Consider the following 15933-nt stretch of genomic DNA (forward strand, 5'->3'; position numbering starts at 1 on the left):
ATTGACTGTTTTGTGGCGTCTCCGAAGAGAAAACACAGAGCACAGAGGCAGAGATACAGGAATAACCCCACGAGTGCTGTAAATTCGGTGGGTAGCTCTTAACTACTCGCTGCTAATGAGAGACAATCAGAGACTTTATCCTGCGCATAAATTTCAGTAATTGCTTTTTGTTTTCCAATAAATAGCAGCAGTGAATTTGAATAACGTGCGTATGTTTGTGTGCCCAATTTTTAGCTGTGTGTTTGCATTATAGTACATCAAAGGGTGTGCATGTGTGTCTGTGCTCCAGAGGCGTGTCACACTAGCAGGGCATGCAGGAGTGACATGTCCCCTGAGGAGCAGCACTGGGGTACATATTGAAGATGGCATGCGACACACAGCATAAAGTGTGTGTGAAAGGTGCTGACAGCCAGTAGCCCCCATGTGCTCTCAAGCTCTTCTCGACTGACTCCAGCTCTGAATCTAACAGGGAAAAAGACAGTAATGTTCTCCTTATCACTTGTCATGGTTCTCCATGATACTCTTAACAGCCTGGCCTAAGAAATGATACATTTCCTGATAGTTTGACCTATTGGCAAATTAAATACAACAATGGGCCACACTCAGAAGAAGAAATTTGTCCTAAATCAGAATATTTGTGAAAATTTTGTAAGTGGGGTTTACTTACACAATTTTCACAAATATTCTGATATTCACCTCACCAATGTTTTTCTTATTTGGGATTTGTTCTTAGGTCAGAACAGAACGTATGCACGCTAAAGAGTAAACTTACACAGATTTGAGCACTGGCATACTTGTGCGTTTTTTTCTACAGTTGAAAAATATTATGGGATTTAAAATACCATGATATTTTAATGATTTGTAATATTTTTAACAGTTATGTTGATTATAGGGATGTTAGTTTTGGTTAATTTGGCTTGCAAAAGGCAAACACTCATTAACTGGTAACTAAAAGGGGGGGTTATGGCTCACAATTGAGCTGTTAACACACCAGGGTGACTGGAGGGTGGGCATATTGTTTCCATAGCAATGTTGTTGTGTCGGGACAGTGTTAGTAGGGTTAGATAATCGATAACCGCCAAATACGTGATGCTCCTACCAGACATGGGTGGTGTGCAGTGCAGTAAACTGAAGCGTAGCAACATTACCCTTCAGACAGACACGTGAAACCGGTCAAAAATACTCTCGGCTGGTAATCAATTAACGGTTGACTGTTGACATCCTTAGTTGATAATTTTACAAAAAGCCCTCTGGTCTTTTGAAATAAACATTACACTAACACTTCAAGTCACATCGGTTATGTTACACGGAACTATGCAATCTTGAAAATAGTGAGTGATCATACTAGAAAATATCATACATGGTTTGGGCTGGTGGGTCAAAATAGCACAAAGCAGCTTTCTGATTAATAGCTTACAGAATGACTGCGTAAAATAGTCCACCTTCTCTCCCCTTTTCGCCCTATGGTACTGTCATCGTGCTGCTATAATGCATAAAGTTGATGGTTAAAGTACCTCCATTTCAAAACCATTGAAGTTTTTTTACATTTAGCGTCTGGAGCTCCACCCTATTTAGACTTTCATTTAGGCAGTCCTGACTTTAATTCTCTCAACTTTTATTCTTCTTCTTTAATTTCTGTGTACGCACACAATCCTGCAATCTCATGACCTTTTATGTGGATTTGAGAGGTGTTTACTACGCTAATTAGGATCAACTGGCACATGCTTTTAACTTTCGAGGACAATGGGATTCATTAGTGTAAGATCACAATTGTGAACAATTCTGTGGTTTAGTTTGGATTCAACAAAGTCACACAATAATACAAACAAACCACTGATTGAGGCAGCGGTACCCCAGCAGCTCATGTTTAGTGGGGTTAAATTACTGTTTGTGTCACAGGAGTCTGGCTTTGAAGAGAGCATGGATAAGTTTCACTTTCAGTTCAGCTCCCTGTCGGAAAAGGCTGTCTGTTTGGGATGTACTCAGCAACTGGATCAGTGAAACTTGGATAATAGTGCATGAGTTTGTAAATCAATATTTTTTATTTATATTATATATATATTTATATAGTTTTGCTGTTGTTTAACACAGACCCCTATGACTTCAATTCATCAAGAACTTTATCCATTTTTGGAGGCATGCAAGAAAAACAAATGTTCTTCATAAATTCAAAGTAACACGAGGTGAGTACCTGATACACAAATGGTCATTTGGGGGATGAGGTATTCCTTTAAGTGACACTCTCATTTCTAGCTTTCAAAGCCACCAGGAGTTGTGTACTCATTAAGTATAGAATCACACAATGAGAGAAAGAATAGAAATAGGACTCCACCAGAGGAAAGGTCACAGTCCAGATTTACAATGTCAGTCGTATGTGAAGTAACAGAAACTTACAGGTGAATTCCATTCAACTCAGTAGAATCCATACAAAATCTAAATGTTGATGGTAATATGGACAGGTTGCTTATGTAGAAGGTTATGTACTTTATATAGTGCTGTCTTAACCTTGTTTATATGTGCCTGGCAGTGATACAAAATCTTCTGAACTGTCGCTATAATATAAAACTTTATGAGCATTACATGACAGAGATATTCATGTCTTTTAAAAAAAAGCACTGGTCTGATTTAGTATTGCACTTTTTAACGATGTCGCCTTGATACAGCAGAACCTGAAACATTACTAACTACATTACCCACAGTGCAACTCCACTGCCCACGGTTTAGTTGGAGCTTGCTTGGTGTCTGAGGCAATTTATCCCTCTGGATTTATAAGTCTTCACGCAACTTCTTCCGGCATTGCATTATGATGCAAAAAAGCCTGTAAACAGACTATAATGTGTAAAGTTGGCTAAGCTAACCTTTAAGCCCTCCAGGTAAGTGATAAGTAGTATAATCCTCTTGGATGACGGCTTAAAAATGAGCTGTTATCTCATCATTTTGATTTTTCAGCCTGCACATAAACTGTATTCTCAATGCCTTCTATTCAGTATGAATCAGCAGTGAGCCAAAATACAACACTCAAAGAGAAAGTCAACCATTGCTGGAGGTAAAGACACTTCCCTGTTAAGTTGGTGGAGACAAAGCAAGAGCTCAAAGGCAAAGGGTCCTCACGTTGCTCTGTGTCTGCTGAATGTGTAGACACTAACCTGATTAGCCAGTGATATGTGAAAGTCCTACTGTTTAAAAAATTGCTGAATGCAGCTCACCCACCTGTCGTAGACGTTGAGCAGCCAGTTGAGACACATGTCAACACAAAGTGGAATGTTGACCAGGATGGACCTCTCCTCCTCCAGCCGCTCATACAGAGCGGTTAGGCCATGGATCATCTCCACCACGTCCATCACATGCTCCCCCTGCTGCAGCTCCTGCTCCCGAAACACCTCCACAAGGCTGCTCAGCGCCACCAAATCCACTAAAAGCACACATACACACGTATTAAAGAACACAGATACCTGGAAAACACTCACATTGAGCCTATTTACACCTGGTATTAACATGCGTCTTGGATGATCTGATCACAAGTGGACAGCTCTATGTCTGTTCACTCCTGGCATTGAATGTGACTTGGGTGACCACTTGTTATCAGGTCTCACTTCCCCGCTCTATATGCAAATAAACAAGTACATCATTTCTGTTTGCAAAAGCCAAATGCATTGTTGTTTTCAATCAGCAGGAGGTTTGCCATGCTACACCCACACTTCGGAGCCAATTTATTGGTTTACTTTGAGGGCACAGACTAACAGAGATTGCGTCTGGCTTCAAGGAGAGATGTAGAGGTTCCCCTGATGCGGGGGAGCAAAAGATGGCTCTCGTATCTCCATAACTGCAAATAATTACTTCAGCTGCAAAGGAGGTCGATCCATCATCTTACCAGCTGTTTTGGATCACCTCTCACAGTGAGTAACTCAGACACATACATATACAAATTCCCTCTCTTACACAAAAGATGTCAGCTGAGTAGGCGGTTCTTTATCGTGGCCCAGGATACATGAGCATACACACTGCTGAAAGAGTGTGGCCATGTGTCCAAGACCACCTTCAAATGTGGTCTGAGCGATCAAATCTCAACAACTCTGAGTATGTTAACCCTGAAATGAGGGAAACTCTGGGTTTTCAGTTCCAGAAAGAGAGGTACGTCAAACTCTGAGTCAATCACCATGGCAACTGACTCTGTGAACCTAACCTGCTCACTGGCAGGTTTTCTATAAGAAACCCTGAGTTCACCCTGTCTCCTCGCTAGTGCCGAGCCTGAAGCAAACTGGCAGACAGACATGGGTTGTTCGTATGTAGGAAATCCGATCGATATCAAGGCAGAATTAATTGGCAATGCCTTACGCCGGGAGAGGATCTTCAGACGTTTAGATGTGCTGTCTTTCCCCAATGAATATCTGATTGAACCGTACCGTTTTTCATTAGACTCAATCATTTACCCACCACACATAACAAATCTGACACACCACGGACGTGCACTCTCATCAGAGCAAATGTTGTGCATTGTTTTTTTGTGAATGGTAGCTTTTTATATGATATTGGTGGCCTACAGTACATAATGAAATAGCCACTGAATGACAGGTTATTTAAGCTACTTTGTTTAATAAATCAAATATGACTAAAACTAAAGAAAGGTACAGCCATGGACAAGTCAAATATGATATGATAGTATGATAGTTTTTAAAGGATTCAAATTTCAAATAAGTCGTCAACCATCTATATGTGCTTAAAACAGCTGCTGAAATGAGCAAGGATTCTTTTTTAATACTTTTGGGGGGGCATTTTGCCTTAAATTGACAGGACAGTTAAGCGTGAAAGGGGGAGAGAGACAAAGGGAGTGACATGCAGCAAGGTGCCACAGGCTGGAGTTGAACCCCAGTCACTGTGGCAAAAGTCATATGTATGGGACGCCTGCTCTATCTACTAAGCCACCAACATCCCATCAAAGAGGATTCTGCTTGCTAAATTTCCCATGCTGCCTCTCTCCTTGGCAGCTTAAGCTGTGTTACTTTTTTTTACGAAATATATGCTCATATTCGCTGTAGGACTTCATGAGCACCTCCAATTCCACAGGTGTAAAATAAGTTGATCGCTTTTTCTCTCCCATTGCCATGGTGAATCGAGGTATCGGGGCTCCACTGATGATGGCTTTTTATTGTGGTTGTGCACGCGCTTAACTCAAGGTGTACCTACTCAGAGTTGATTGAACTCATTCAAATCAGCTGTTCTGGAACCGGACACTCAGATTTTCCCATCTCAGGGTAAGTCAACTCAGAGTTCAGGATTAGACTCAGAGTTTGTTGAACCTCCTACCTGGAATACCCTTCTGTACTTAGCTATCCACTTGTGATCTGATCACCAAAGACACCAATTAATACCAGGAGTAAACGTGGCATATGTGACCATGTGCAGCAGTGGAAGAAGTATTCAGATCTTTAACTGAAAGGTATACTATTCAGGATTGTCGGTTACTGTTTGTAAACTCGCTCGCCAGCGAAAGTGAAAATAAAAGCAGACCCCAGATTCACTCTCGTTTGGCAGGTCACCTTGCTATATTAGCCGCAGGGTTTTTGGGTGCTAGGTGCCATCTGGATGCCTGTTGCTTATGGTCTGGCACCTGGTCGCTACCTTTTTATAAAGCCTTGACCTCACCTGAGTGCTGTGGGGGAACACATCCATAGGAAATAAGAAGAAAATAAGAAAATACAGACAGAGGGCAGAGTCTCTGCAGAAAAATACCCCGCCACACAGAGTGGGAGAGTGGGTCATAAGTGATGATTGAGAAGGATTATTTCTCTATGCATCTATACGTTTTTTTTTTTTTAGCAGTACTACAGTGTAGAAATACTCAATTAATAAAACTAAAAAAGCCCTGCATTCAGAGTCTTGAGTGAAAGAACAAAAGTTCAAGCATCAAAATATACTTAAAGTACCAAAAGTAAAGGCACTTATGCAGAACAGCCCATTTCAGAATGATATTTGTCATATAAGTGGATTATTATTATTTATTCATTAATGTGTGCACCATTTAAATATTGCAGCTGGAAAAGGTATACACTGCTGGGTGGCTTAACCTATGATAATATATCATCATTTATTAGTTGTTTTATACTTTGCATTGATAATATAAATCTGCTTAAAGGGAAATTTCGGTTTATTTCAACCCGTCTCCTATCGTCCTAAATTTGTTTCAAGTCACTAGTGACATAGAAATAATAGTTAGCATGTTAGCCGTTAGCCTAGATACAGCTGTAGCGTCAGACCTGTTAAAACGTAATTGAACGGGCATCCTTTCAAGTGCAAAGTTAGTCCACTAAACAAGCTTTTTTTTCCAATGCCATCAGTGCTCTTTACTTAAACAGTAAGAGTGTAAACCAAATAAAAATATCACTCTCAAAAAAACAGAGCCGAAAACAAATAGGCAGTTAACTAAGTTGACCGCTACTCCTCCTACCCTCCATGTGTGTCTGCCATCTGCATGCTGGCCTGGTGGATTGATAGTAAGTGCTGGAGCGGATCACTGGAATGGACTGCTTGAATCGCAGAGCGCTGGGCTGGCCGGAAAACCTGGATCGGACTCTGTGGAAAAACTGGATCGGAGTTCTCGGATCGGTATTTTTCCATGCAGTCCGATCCGATGCTGATGCACGTTTTTTGCTAATATCGGCGGACATCCCTAAAAAATGTACAATATTGCCATCTGATATGTGGTGGAGTAACAGAAAATGGAAATACTCAAGTAAAGTACACGTACCTCAAAACTGTACTTAAGCACTGTACTTGAGTAAATGTACTTAGTTAAATTTCACCACTGACCATGTGTGACACGTGATGTATGTGTGTGAATTTTTCTTAATACATTTTTATATGGTTTAAGAAAAAGGTAAACAAATTATCAGTCAAATCATGTACATGAGCATCATATACTGTATGCATACTAATGCTTTAACACCTACGTTGCTGCACATTCACTGTCAAACACACACACACACACACACACACAGACGCAGAGACGCAGAGCAGGACCATCATCCTCACCTTCGCAAACGAGAGCGCAGGCGATAGCATAGTGCTTATTCACCCTTTTTGCCCACTTAAGCCCTGCCAGATGTTTCAAGAGCAGTGACACAAATTTGATTTCGCTCTTCTAAACTAATTTGATGGCCTATCCCTAGGAGTGGAGCTAAAAGGGTGTCCATGGATGCCAGGTATAATTGGATAGCGCGATAATGAGGTAGAGCAGAGAAAGGAGATAACAGGAGTATTCTCGGGGTTGTGAGGGAATCACCTAAAAATGTATTTCCTGTGGGCTCTTATGCAGCACTGCTCAATCATTCACAAAGTGTGCAGAGAGAAAGAGCGAGAGTTCTGTTATCAAGGCAGCCTGGCAATTAAATTCTGTAACGATATCAACTAGTAGAGCGAGATAAGAGAGCAGGCAAGAGAAAGAAAGAGGGAGAGTCATTGAAAGAGGTTTTTCACAGTGGTCTGAGCATGCTGAGTTTTATTACAGCAGCTCGGGACACGGAAGAAAGAGAAGGTTGGAGAAAGGTTGCAGGAGAAGGCAGGGAAGGAAAGGGGATGAACACAAGGAAGGAAAAGAATGAAATTGACCACTTGCAGCGGAAAATATGGGTTCATCTGGAGTCAGTGGGAGTTAGAACACTGCAGGTGATGAAAGGGGGAAGAGTATGAGAGTTAGGTGTTGAGAGCACAGAGAGGGAGAAAGAAAGGCCTGGTTTGAGTTAGTGAAAAACCCAGAGAGAGCACAGGATGTGAGAATTCGAGAAACACAAAACCATCATGAAGAGAAGCATTTGAAGAATTAACAATAGTTATTGCCTCGTGGTTGCATGCCTCCACTAACCAGTCAAGTTGCAATTTGCATTCATGTCAGTCCAGACTCAACATATATTTTGTGAAGACTGTCAGCCTAATTGCCAAAATAAATTATTGCATTGTAGGTTTCTGCAAACCATGAATATGTTGCATTTGTACGTTTCAATTCATAATTCTATGTTGTGACAACACTGTGGTTAGCATGTGGCTATGTTTAGGCACAAAAAACACTTGGTGAGGGTTAGGAAAAGCTCGTTTTGGCTTAAAATACCCAGTTTGGTTGCTACAAACACAATGTCCCCAATTCTCATTAGAAAAATGTCCTCTTTTTGGTCAGGGGCCTGCTGTTTGGCAGCTGTCTTGCCTGGGTGTAACACCATCCACCATCCCCTCCACCTCTTGATGTGAAACTCAGCTCATATACATGTAATATGAACGATGTCATATGCATGAAATGTATAAATGTAACATATCCGTGGTTTGCAGAAATGTACAACGTTTCATTCTGGCAGCTGGGCTGAGACTTTGAAGAAATGTAGTAAAAGGTAACAAGTGTATTTTTGGCAAAATGGAAGTTATTACTATATCGACAGGCCCGATGATTGGCTGCAAGCCTACTTCTAGCCAGTGCCATTGAAACAGACCGCTTCTTGCCAGCTAGCTAGCCCAACCTGCGCTCCCTCCACCTTATTCCCCGCCATTTGGAAACTACAAAGCCAGAAAGTTTATGAATAGGGCGGGGAGTGGTCGGGTATCAGACCCCAAGTCCTGGGCTTTGCACTGGCAAAAGATGAAATATGACAGCTACAGTGGCTTGGAAAATATATGTGATATATGTGCTGATTTTCAACCAGCTCTTTGTGATTGCAGTAAGGGCAGATGAAGGGTGTTTGGCCTCCCCCCATGCTGCCACAGTGCCCCCAAGCTCCACCCTGTGATGACTGTTGAAAATCGACTGGTTGAAAATCAGCACAGTTTCCCACGCTAATGACTGTAACAACTCGATTTCACCCAGCGATTGCTAGTAAAAACATAAAACACCAGGGAGTCATACACATGTAAAAAAGACAGAGATACATAAAAGAGGCAGAGGGGTATCGAAACCCAACATCCTGCCTCCAAGGAGAGGGATGAGAAGGGGTAGAATTCCTCAGTGTTTTCTGGCAAGGGTGGTTCCTAAGCCACTGATAAACTCAAGCTGAGCCATTTCACAGGACCCCCAGCTACAAGACCCCTCTTTAAACCAGTACCTGACTTCCTGCGTGCCACAGCCAGTATTACTCGAGCCAATTCAGACAGTTTGTTATAGAGTATCTATAGTACTACCTGCAGCAGTAGGCTAGCAGCTAATCTTTGGGCCTTGAGGTCTAGCAGCCAGCTTTCGTCATGCAAAAGAGGCCGTGGTTTCAGCCTAAGTGGGTTGGAAAAACGATATTCACCAATCGAATATGTAATGCCTCTGGCCATGGCTGTTGCTGGTACAGAGGCATAAAAATGGGAAGAAAGTGAGAGCGCCTGGCCCGAGTGGGATACAACAAGTGCTGTGACCCTCAAAGGCACACATTCAGCCATGCGGCAAAAACTAATTGCCTTCTCTTTTGTATGTCAAATGGACCAATTAATAGCTCTAATTACCTATAGCAAGCCAACAATCCAGGCCACGATGACAATTAGAAAGGAATCCGGCGGTTGAGTGGTTTCTAGTGGCTCCTGAGTTCGTCAATACTTTTGATTTCTGCATTTTAAAGTCAATGGTAACGGAGAGAATATTTTTAACTTCACTTCCGAGTCCTGCAGAGAGGAGCGGTGATCCCTTCGACAACTGAATAAAGAAATGTGCCACAGCTAATCGTTATATCTCATTCCCGAGGAGAGTTTGTCATATCGGATTACTGATGGTGCAGGATAACAGTATATCACTTCACCAGCCATCCCAGCGTTTCAGGCAAGAAATAACGACGAAATACTGTACGTACATCTCAGAGCCTTCTGAACTCGCCGCAGCTTCATGGCTGTTCTGTATGCCGAGAACTTGATGTTGTTCAGATCCGCTAATGGAGGGAGAGAGAGATAGAAAGAGATGTAAGAGAGTAAATGAAAAAATGAGGGAAAACAAACCCATCCTGCACCACTCCATCCTGCCATCAAGGAATTAGACACTATCACTATCTCTCCTCCTGGTTATCACACCATTGCAGAAGTCATTAGTGGCGTATATGTTGTATGTGTGTATGTGCACATGCATGTGTCTAGCTTAGGCTGTGTATGCAACAGCATGCCTATCTCCCTTGAAAGCTCTTCGTGTCAGATCAGATTAAAAGTAAAACACATGATGTCGTTTAATCACAATTAATTAAAGGCTAAGCAAAAAGCAATCACAGCGCTGGCAAATTGGGCCTCGTAGGTTAATGACAGTAGAGATGTAGTCCCTAAGGTGTTTGAAATACAGGGCCCTTAATGAGCTGTGTGACAGGGACTTCAAAGCAGAGGCCCAGTGGTGCCGTACTGCTGGTGCTGCTGCAGCCCAGTGGGGGTGCTGGGCGAATGAGCACGACTCGGAGGGTGCTTTAATTGTCTCCTTACTCACCCAGTGCTTGGTACAGTTCTGTCATCTTTGGATGGTCCCAGCACGTTGTCTGGGCCTGATGGCTGAGGGAAGACAGACAAATGAAACAAAAGGAGGAAGAATTCGTGAGGCAGCCGAGAACCAAGGTGCACATTTTCAGGCCAGAAAGATCAAGGTAAAAAAAGGGAGTACAAATGAGTCAAGGGAAGCAGAGACAGATAGGTGAGGCAGACGGTAAAGGGAAGAAAATCAGAGGGAAGTGAGTAAGTGAGAAAGAGAAAAATGAGAGGGTAGGGTAGGGCAATCATTGTTTACAAGAGATTGCAGCCCTGTGAAGTGCAGACATACGTCAAACATGATTCAGGTTCAGACCAAAGTAACATAGTACTGCTGCTATGGTGGAGATCCAGAACACATATTCACACCACCCTCTTATTCCCACTACCGTCGATGCACTTTTAGAAATAAGGATTCCAAAAGGGTTCTCCCTTAAGGGCTTACATTCTAGCCAGGACCATTTACTCCTGATCCTCAAGGGTTCTTTGTAAGACTAAGGGTTCAATTAAGAAACCTTTTCATCCAAAGAACCATTTCAGTTTTCAAAGGATTGTTGAGGTCCTAACCCTAAAATATCCAAACATTTACCCATTTTTCAAGTGGTATTTTTAAATGTAGAATCCTTAATCAATTAATTTTACTTGTGTATTGCCATAGCTGACATCTTTACCATTATTTCATACCATATATACCGCATGATCTGCCAAAATTCTTTTTTAATTTAATGGCCACCAGGTGCTTGGTATTTTGTATTTGATTAAATTTCGAACTGAGTTTCGGTTCCCAACCTCACTGCGCCAATTAAATAGTAAAGGTTAATGTTGCAGTGATTTCACAAAATCTCCTATCCCTTAAAGCCTGACTGTGAACCATAAGTGTTATGGGTCTCACTGGACCACATCAGCCCCGGCCCTTTAGGAGCGTCATAAAGCCCAAGGCTGCTGCACGTGTTCCCTCGCCCCAGGCTAATCTGTTAGACTAAAACCAGCGAGAGAGAGATTTATGGGTAATGTAGTCAACCACTATTTTAGAAGCAGAGTGGATGAGTTCTACCTAAAAACTTTAGAATATAAAAGGGTTCTTGGTAGAACCCCCTTAAAGGGATTCTTGATAACACCCTTATGCTGAACCCTTCCACCCTTAGAAAGTGGAAAGGCTTTGGATAGGATGCCAGAGAGGGTTCTGGGTGGGACTGTTTCACCACAGACCAAAACACTTTGGTGTTGTGCTAACAATGATCACTTCTGGGTTGTTTAAAGTTTAAACATTTAAAGATGTATAGCTGAAACACTGTGGTCCAACCTATGTAACATTTCTGCTGTGCTTATTTTATGTACTGTTATGCTTTACTAGCATCTTTGATAACCCAGATCCACCAGCACTCAAGCTAAGCAATATACTGCTGTGGACAGGGGCCACACCAAATGTATTTTAGCCACCTAAAAGACCCACCTGAAAAATCAGTATCAGTGTAAACCTACACTATATTTGATATATTTTCTCTGCTTTACCTCACACACCAACCAATTGAGGCAAAGGTAGACAAGCAAGCCCCCTGCTCTGTGTGCTCTGTTTTTTTCAGTGGAGTCTGGTGGCTTTGAGATAACGGCTTCAGCTCCCTGTCAGAACAGGCTGTCTGATGGCAAGGTATAGTGGTGAAAATATACTTAATATGGTGTACAATTAAACTGATATTGATTTTTTTCAGAGGGGCTTTTATTACGCAGCTAAAAAGTAACCACTTAAGGTAGCGTTTGCTCTGCACTGTTTCAATTTATGTACGTATTACTGGGTGTTTTTACCCGGAAGTTATTATAATAATCACTGTAATTCAGTCTGTAGAAGGGCTCTCTGTAGAATCTCTCATAGGAGGTTCTGGGTGAAACCTTTAACACATCATTCTAGGTGTAACCCTTTATGTTGGATTCTAGGTAAAACCCACTGAAAGGGTTCCAGGTGTAACCTTTATAAAAGGTTCTACCAGGGACCAAGAAGAGTTCTTCCATGGGACAAGTGAAGAAGCCTACATGGTTCTGGTTAGCACCTTTATTTCTAAGAGTGTATGGGCACATTTAGAAAAAAAAATCCAATAAAAAAGGACAAGCGCAGCAAAATAAATGAGAAACCCCAGAGCAGAAAGTCTGCCAGGACCCAGGGGCCTTTTAGGGCAGCACTCATCATTTTACCTGTGTGAGCGCTCATTGATTGGGACCCAATGAAGTGCTACTCAGGTTCTACTCTCATCCCCATTGGTACGGTAATAAAGCCCATAAAGAATTGACTAGCAGACTAAAACAAGACCCATGAGGTTCTTCTACACATGATTAAGAAAATAAATACTCATAGTCTGCAGAAGAACAAACTGTACAAACACTTGCACAGTTACAAACCTGCACACACAAAGACACCATCCTCTAGGCATAAACACACACACACACACACACACACACACACACACACACACACACACACACACACACACACAATTCATTGATAAAACCAGCAGCTCTCTAAAGGTGAAATAGTATTGATGAGGTAAATAGATAAACAGATGAGTGCTCAAGCAAATAGAGTTCTTCTCTGACTCATTCAGTATTTATCTGTTTCACATGGTACCTCTGTACAAATGTTTGGACAACTGAAAGATCTCTGAAAATGTGAGACAAGAAGAGCCAAAAAAGTGGGCTGTATTTTGCAGGCAGAGAAGCATGAAGCTGATAAACCTCTGAACCAATGCCTACATTTCAGGGGGGGGGGGGGGGGGTGTCAGTGATTGAAATACTGTATGTCTGCTGCTTTGCTCACTGATGTCTGTTTTCCTGAATGGAAAAATATCCAAGCCAATCAGTTTTTGGAGGCAGGCAATTATCAATACACATGGTGAAATGTGCTAAAAACATATTTCTATGATCAATGTAGAAGATGTTAAAGGGTAAGTTTGGTACTTTTAGCAGGTATAAATCCAGCACACATCTTACTGGGTGAATTAAAGTTTTATTTCAACCAAACTAGAGTGGATGATCGTGGAAGACAAACCAAGATGGCTTTCGTGAGTTTCATTTAGCTTCTTTTGACTTTGAATGAAGTGTGTTTTGATCAGAAAATCTGTACATTTACATGGAGTCAGGTGGGTTTGATGATAGCAACTGGGGGTTTCTGGTTAACGAAAAATGATCTAACTCTTTAACAAACTGTCTATCTCTGTAGGGATCCATTCCAGTGTTTTCAGACAGTGACAATAATAATCTGAGCCTATCAGTGGCAAAAACAAACACTTTCAGATGACATACATTAAGGGTATTGTAATGACCCAGGTCATTATTTTTGTACATATGTGCTTTCTGATGTGAGCTGTCTCAGTGATGCCTGTGCGTCAGTGTGACTGGATCTTACAAGGCAGGTGGTTTTTGCTAATTGGACCATTCGCAGAGGTTGCTGTCACCAAATTGGTCCAGTGCATGACAGAGGATTTTAAACGACAGCTGTCAGATGCTCCTCTCATCGTCTCACTCTGCCATTTCCAACATAGCCAGTACATAGTCTGTAAATGTAGATTTTGTATGTGAGTACCTGCAGGCAAAAACATTCGACGTTGTTAACTAGTGTGTGTTCTTGATGATCTTTGTTATTTAGTAAAGTATTATGATCAGTTTTGAATATGTGAGTTGAGTTTTGTTTAAGAGTTTTTCAGAATTATTGGTGGGTTTTATTTTATTTGAGCAATATAAATAAAGCACTTTCAAGCAGTTTCAGTAAGAGTGAGGAGCCATTTTGTTTGGCAGTGCCATGTTCTTTTCTTTTGTTTTGAATGGTAGGAATTTAGGTTAGATTTGGTATTGCTAGATAGTCTAGGGTCCATTAGTACATTTTTGTTTGTTGTTTTGGGCATTGCTCAACTCTGAGGACAAATAAACAGCTTACTTTGTTGTTTAAGATACTGTGTGCTGACCTTCCTTGGGAGTAGGAAGAGTAGGGGGTCACAGCATGTTATGTCTAGGTTCCCCTAGACCGGGGACAAAACAGTGGTAATTTGTAGCCTGTTGCCACTGCTGTCTGCAACCCTTTTAATCAGAACTGGACCAAATTCAGAATTGTTGTTCCCAATATCCACTGAGACACAACAACTTGTGATAATAAGGTCCAGGTTGAAAAAATACCAAACCTACCCTTTAACTGCTCCAAGCAGCTGCTACCACAGTTTCTGTGTGGACTGTGTATCAGTCAACACTTACTGATCATTGCAAAATAACCTTCACTCCCAAAAAGAAAATGTTAACATGAACACAATGTTAAACTGAGTAATGAAATTTAAAAAATTAATACAACAAGCTGTTCTGAGCCGCCCCTACCCGCCGCTGTGATGTCACTTTGTAAAAAATAAGGCAGGTTAAGAATACTGGCAGCAAGTCACATAGGTCATGTTGAATAACACTACAAACAGCCTGTTTCAGGAGAGTTTTGTGCACACTGGAAACCAAATAAATCCAGGTCAAACTTAACCTTAGTGGAGAAAAATGTAACCAATGTGCTCTACAGACAAACAGCACTTGTACCCATTTGTCATAAAAATTACAAAACACCCCCACCTGAATCCAGTACATACATTCCCACAATACAGAAACTGACCCTGAAGTTACACTTACTTGATATAGTAGGGCACTTTGTTCGGGGAGATGGCACGCTCCCACGGTATCTGCACTGAACCTGCACAAACACACAGAAACCAAATCAATTTCAGAATTGGCATGTCACGCATGAAAAGCCATTGTGCACAAGGTCCCTGACAGCGTGTCCAGACAGCGTGTCCATTCAGACCTTCTTAACAGAGCTACTCTGGTGTACAACAGGCACAGTAAAGCCAAAGAGACACGTCTATTGTGTCGGGTTTCCACAGAGTGTTGGTTTGTTTGGCACGGCCTAATACAATACGGGAGGCAGAGCCCTCGGTGAGACATGGGTGACTGTAGCGCTTAAACCGGCCTCCAAACTGAACCACAGGGGGTCCAGCAGAGGATCAAACAGGACAGACTGCACTGCAAGAAGCAAGAGGCAGACAATACGCACCGACACACACTGATACAGAGGAAAACACCCAACCATACACGCACCGTGTCATTGTAAATTATTGTATCACCACTAGCACAATGCAGACTTGTATGTTGTTGCTCTGCATATGTGGAAAAAACTTGCAAATGCAGAGGCAGAAGAAGTATTCAGATCTTTTACTGAAGTAAAAGTACCAATATCACAATGTAAAAAATACTCTATTACAAGTAAACATCCTTCATTTAATATCCTGTATAAGCATTCCTTGCTAAATGTTCTTAAAGGATCAAAAGTTAAAGTTTTCATTTTGTTTTAATTTTGTGGTGGTCACTGATTGTGGTTCACTACTTCATATAGAGTTCAGTAGTTTAGTCCACTTGCTCCCAACCCAGGGATCAGACCCTTTCAAAGGGTCACACCATAAATCGGTGGGG

At 41.7% G+C, this 15933-nt stretch overlaps 1 protein-coding gene across 4 annotated transcripts in view; it reads right to left on the reverse strand.

Moving 5' to 3' along the window:
* drp2 (dystrophin related protein 2) overlaps positions 1-15933 on the reverse strand; it is a 197279-nt gene that overhangs the window by 49329 nt on the left and 132017 nt on the right. For all 4 annotated transcript variants that reach the window (XM_078169424.1, XM_078169423.1, XM_033633165.2 and 1 more), the window contains exons 9-12: positions 15097-15157; positions 10418-10479; positions 9807-9881; positions 3211-3412 (exon numbers count right to left, since the gene is read on the reverse strand). In XM_078169424.1, coding sequence (XP_078025550.1) covers positions 3211-3412; positions 9807-9881; positions 10418-10479; positions 15097-15157 — 400 coding nt within the window. The remainder of the gene's footprint in view (positions 1-3210; positions 3413-9806; positions 9882-10417; positions 10480-15096; positions 15158-15933) is intronic.

This window comes from Epinephelus lanceolatus, chromosome 7 (genome assembly GCF_041903045.1).
Source record: "Epinephelus lanceolatus isolate andai-2023 chromosome 7, ASM4190304v1, whole genome shotgun sequence".
NCBI lineage: Eukaryota > Metazoa > Chordata > Actinopteri > Perciformes > Serranidae > Epinephelus > Epinephelus lanceolatus.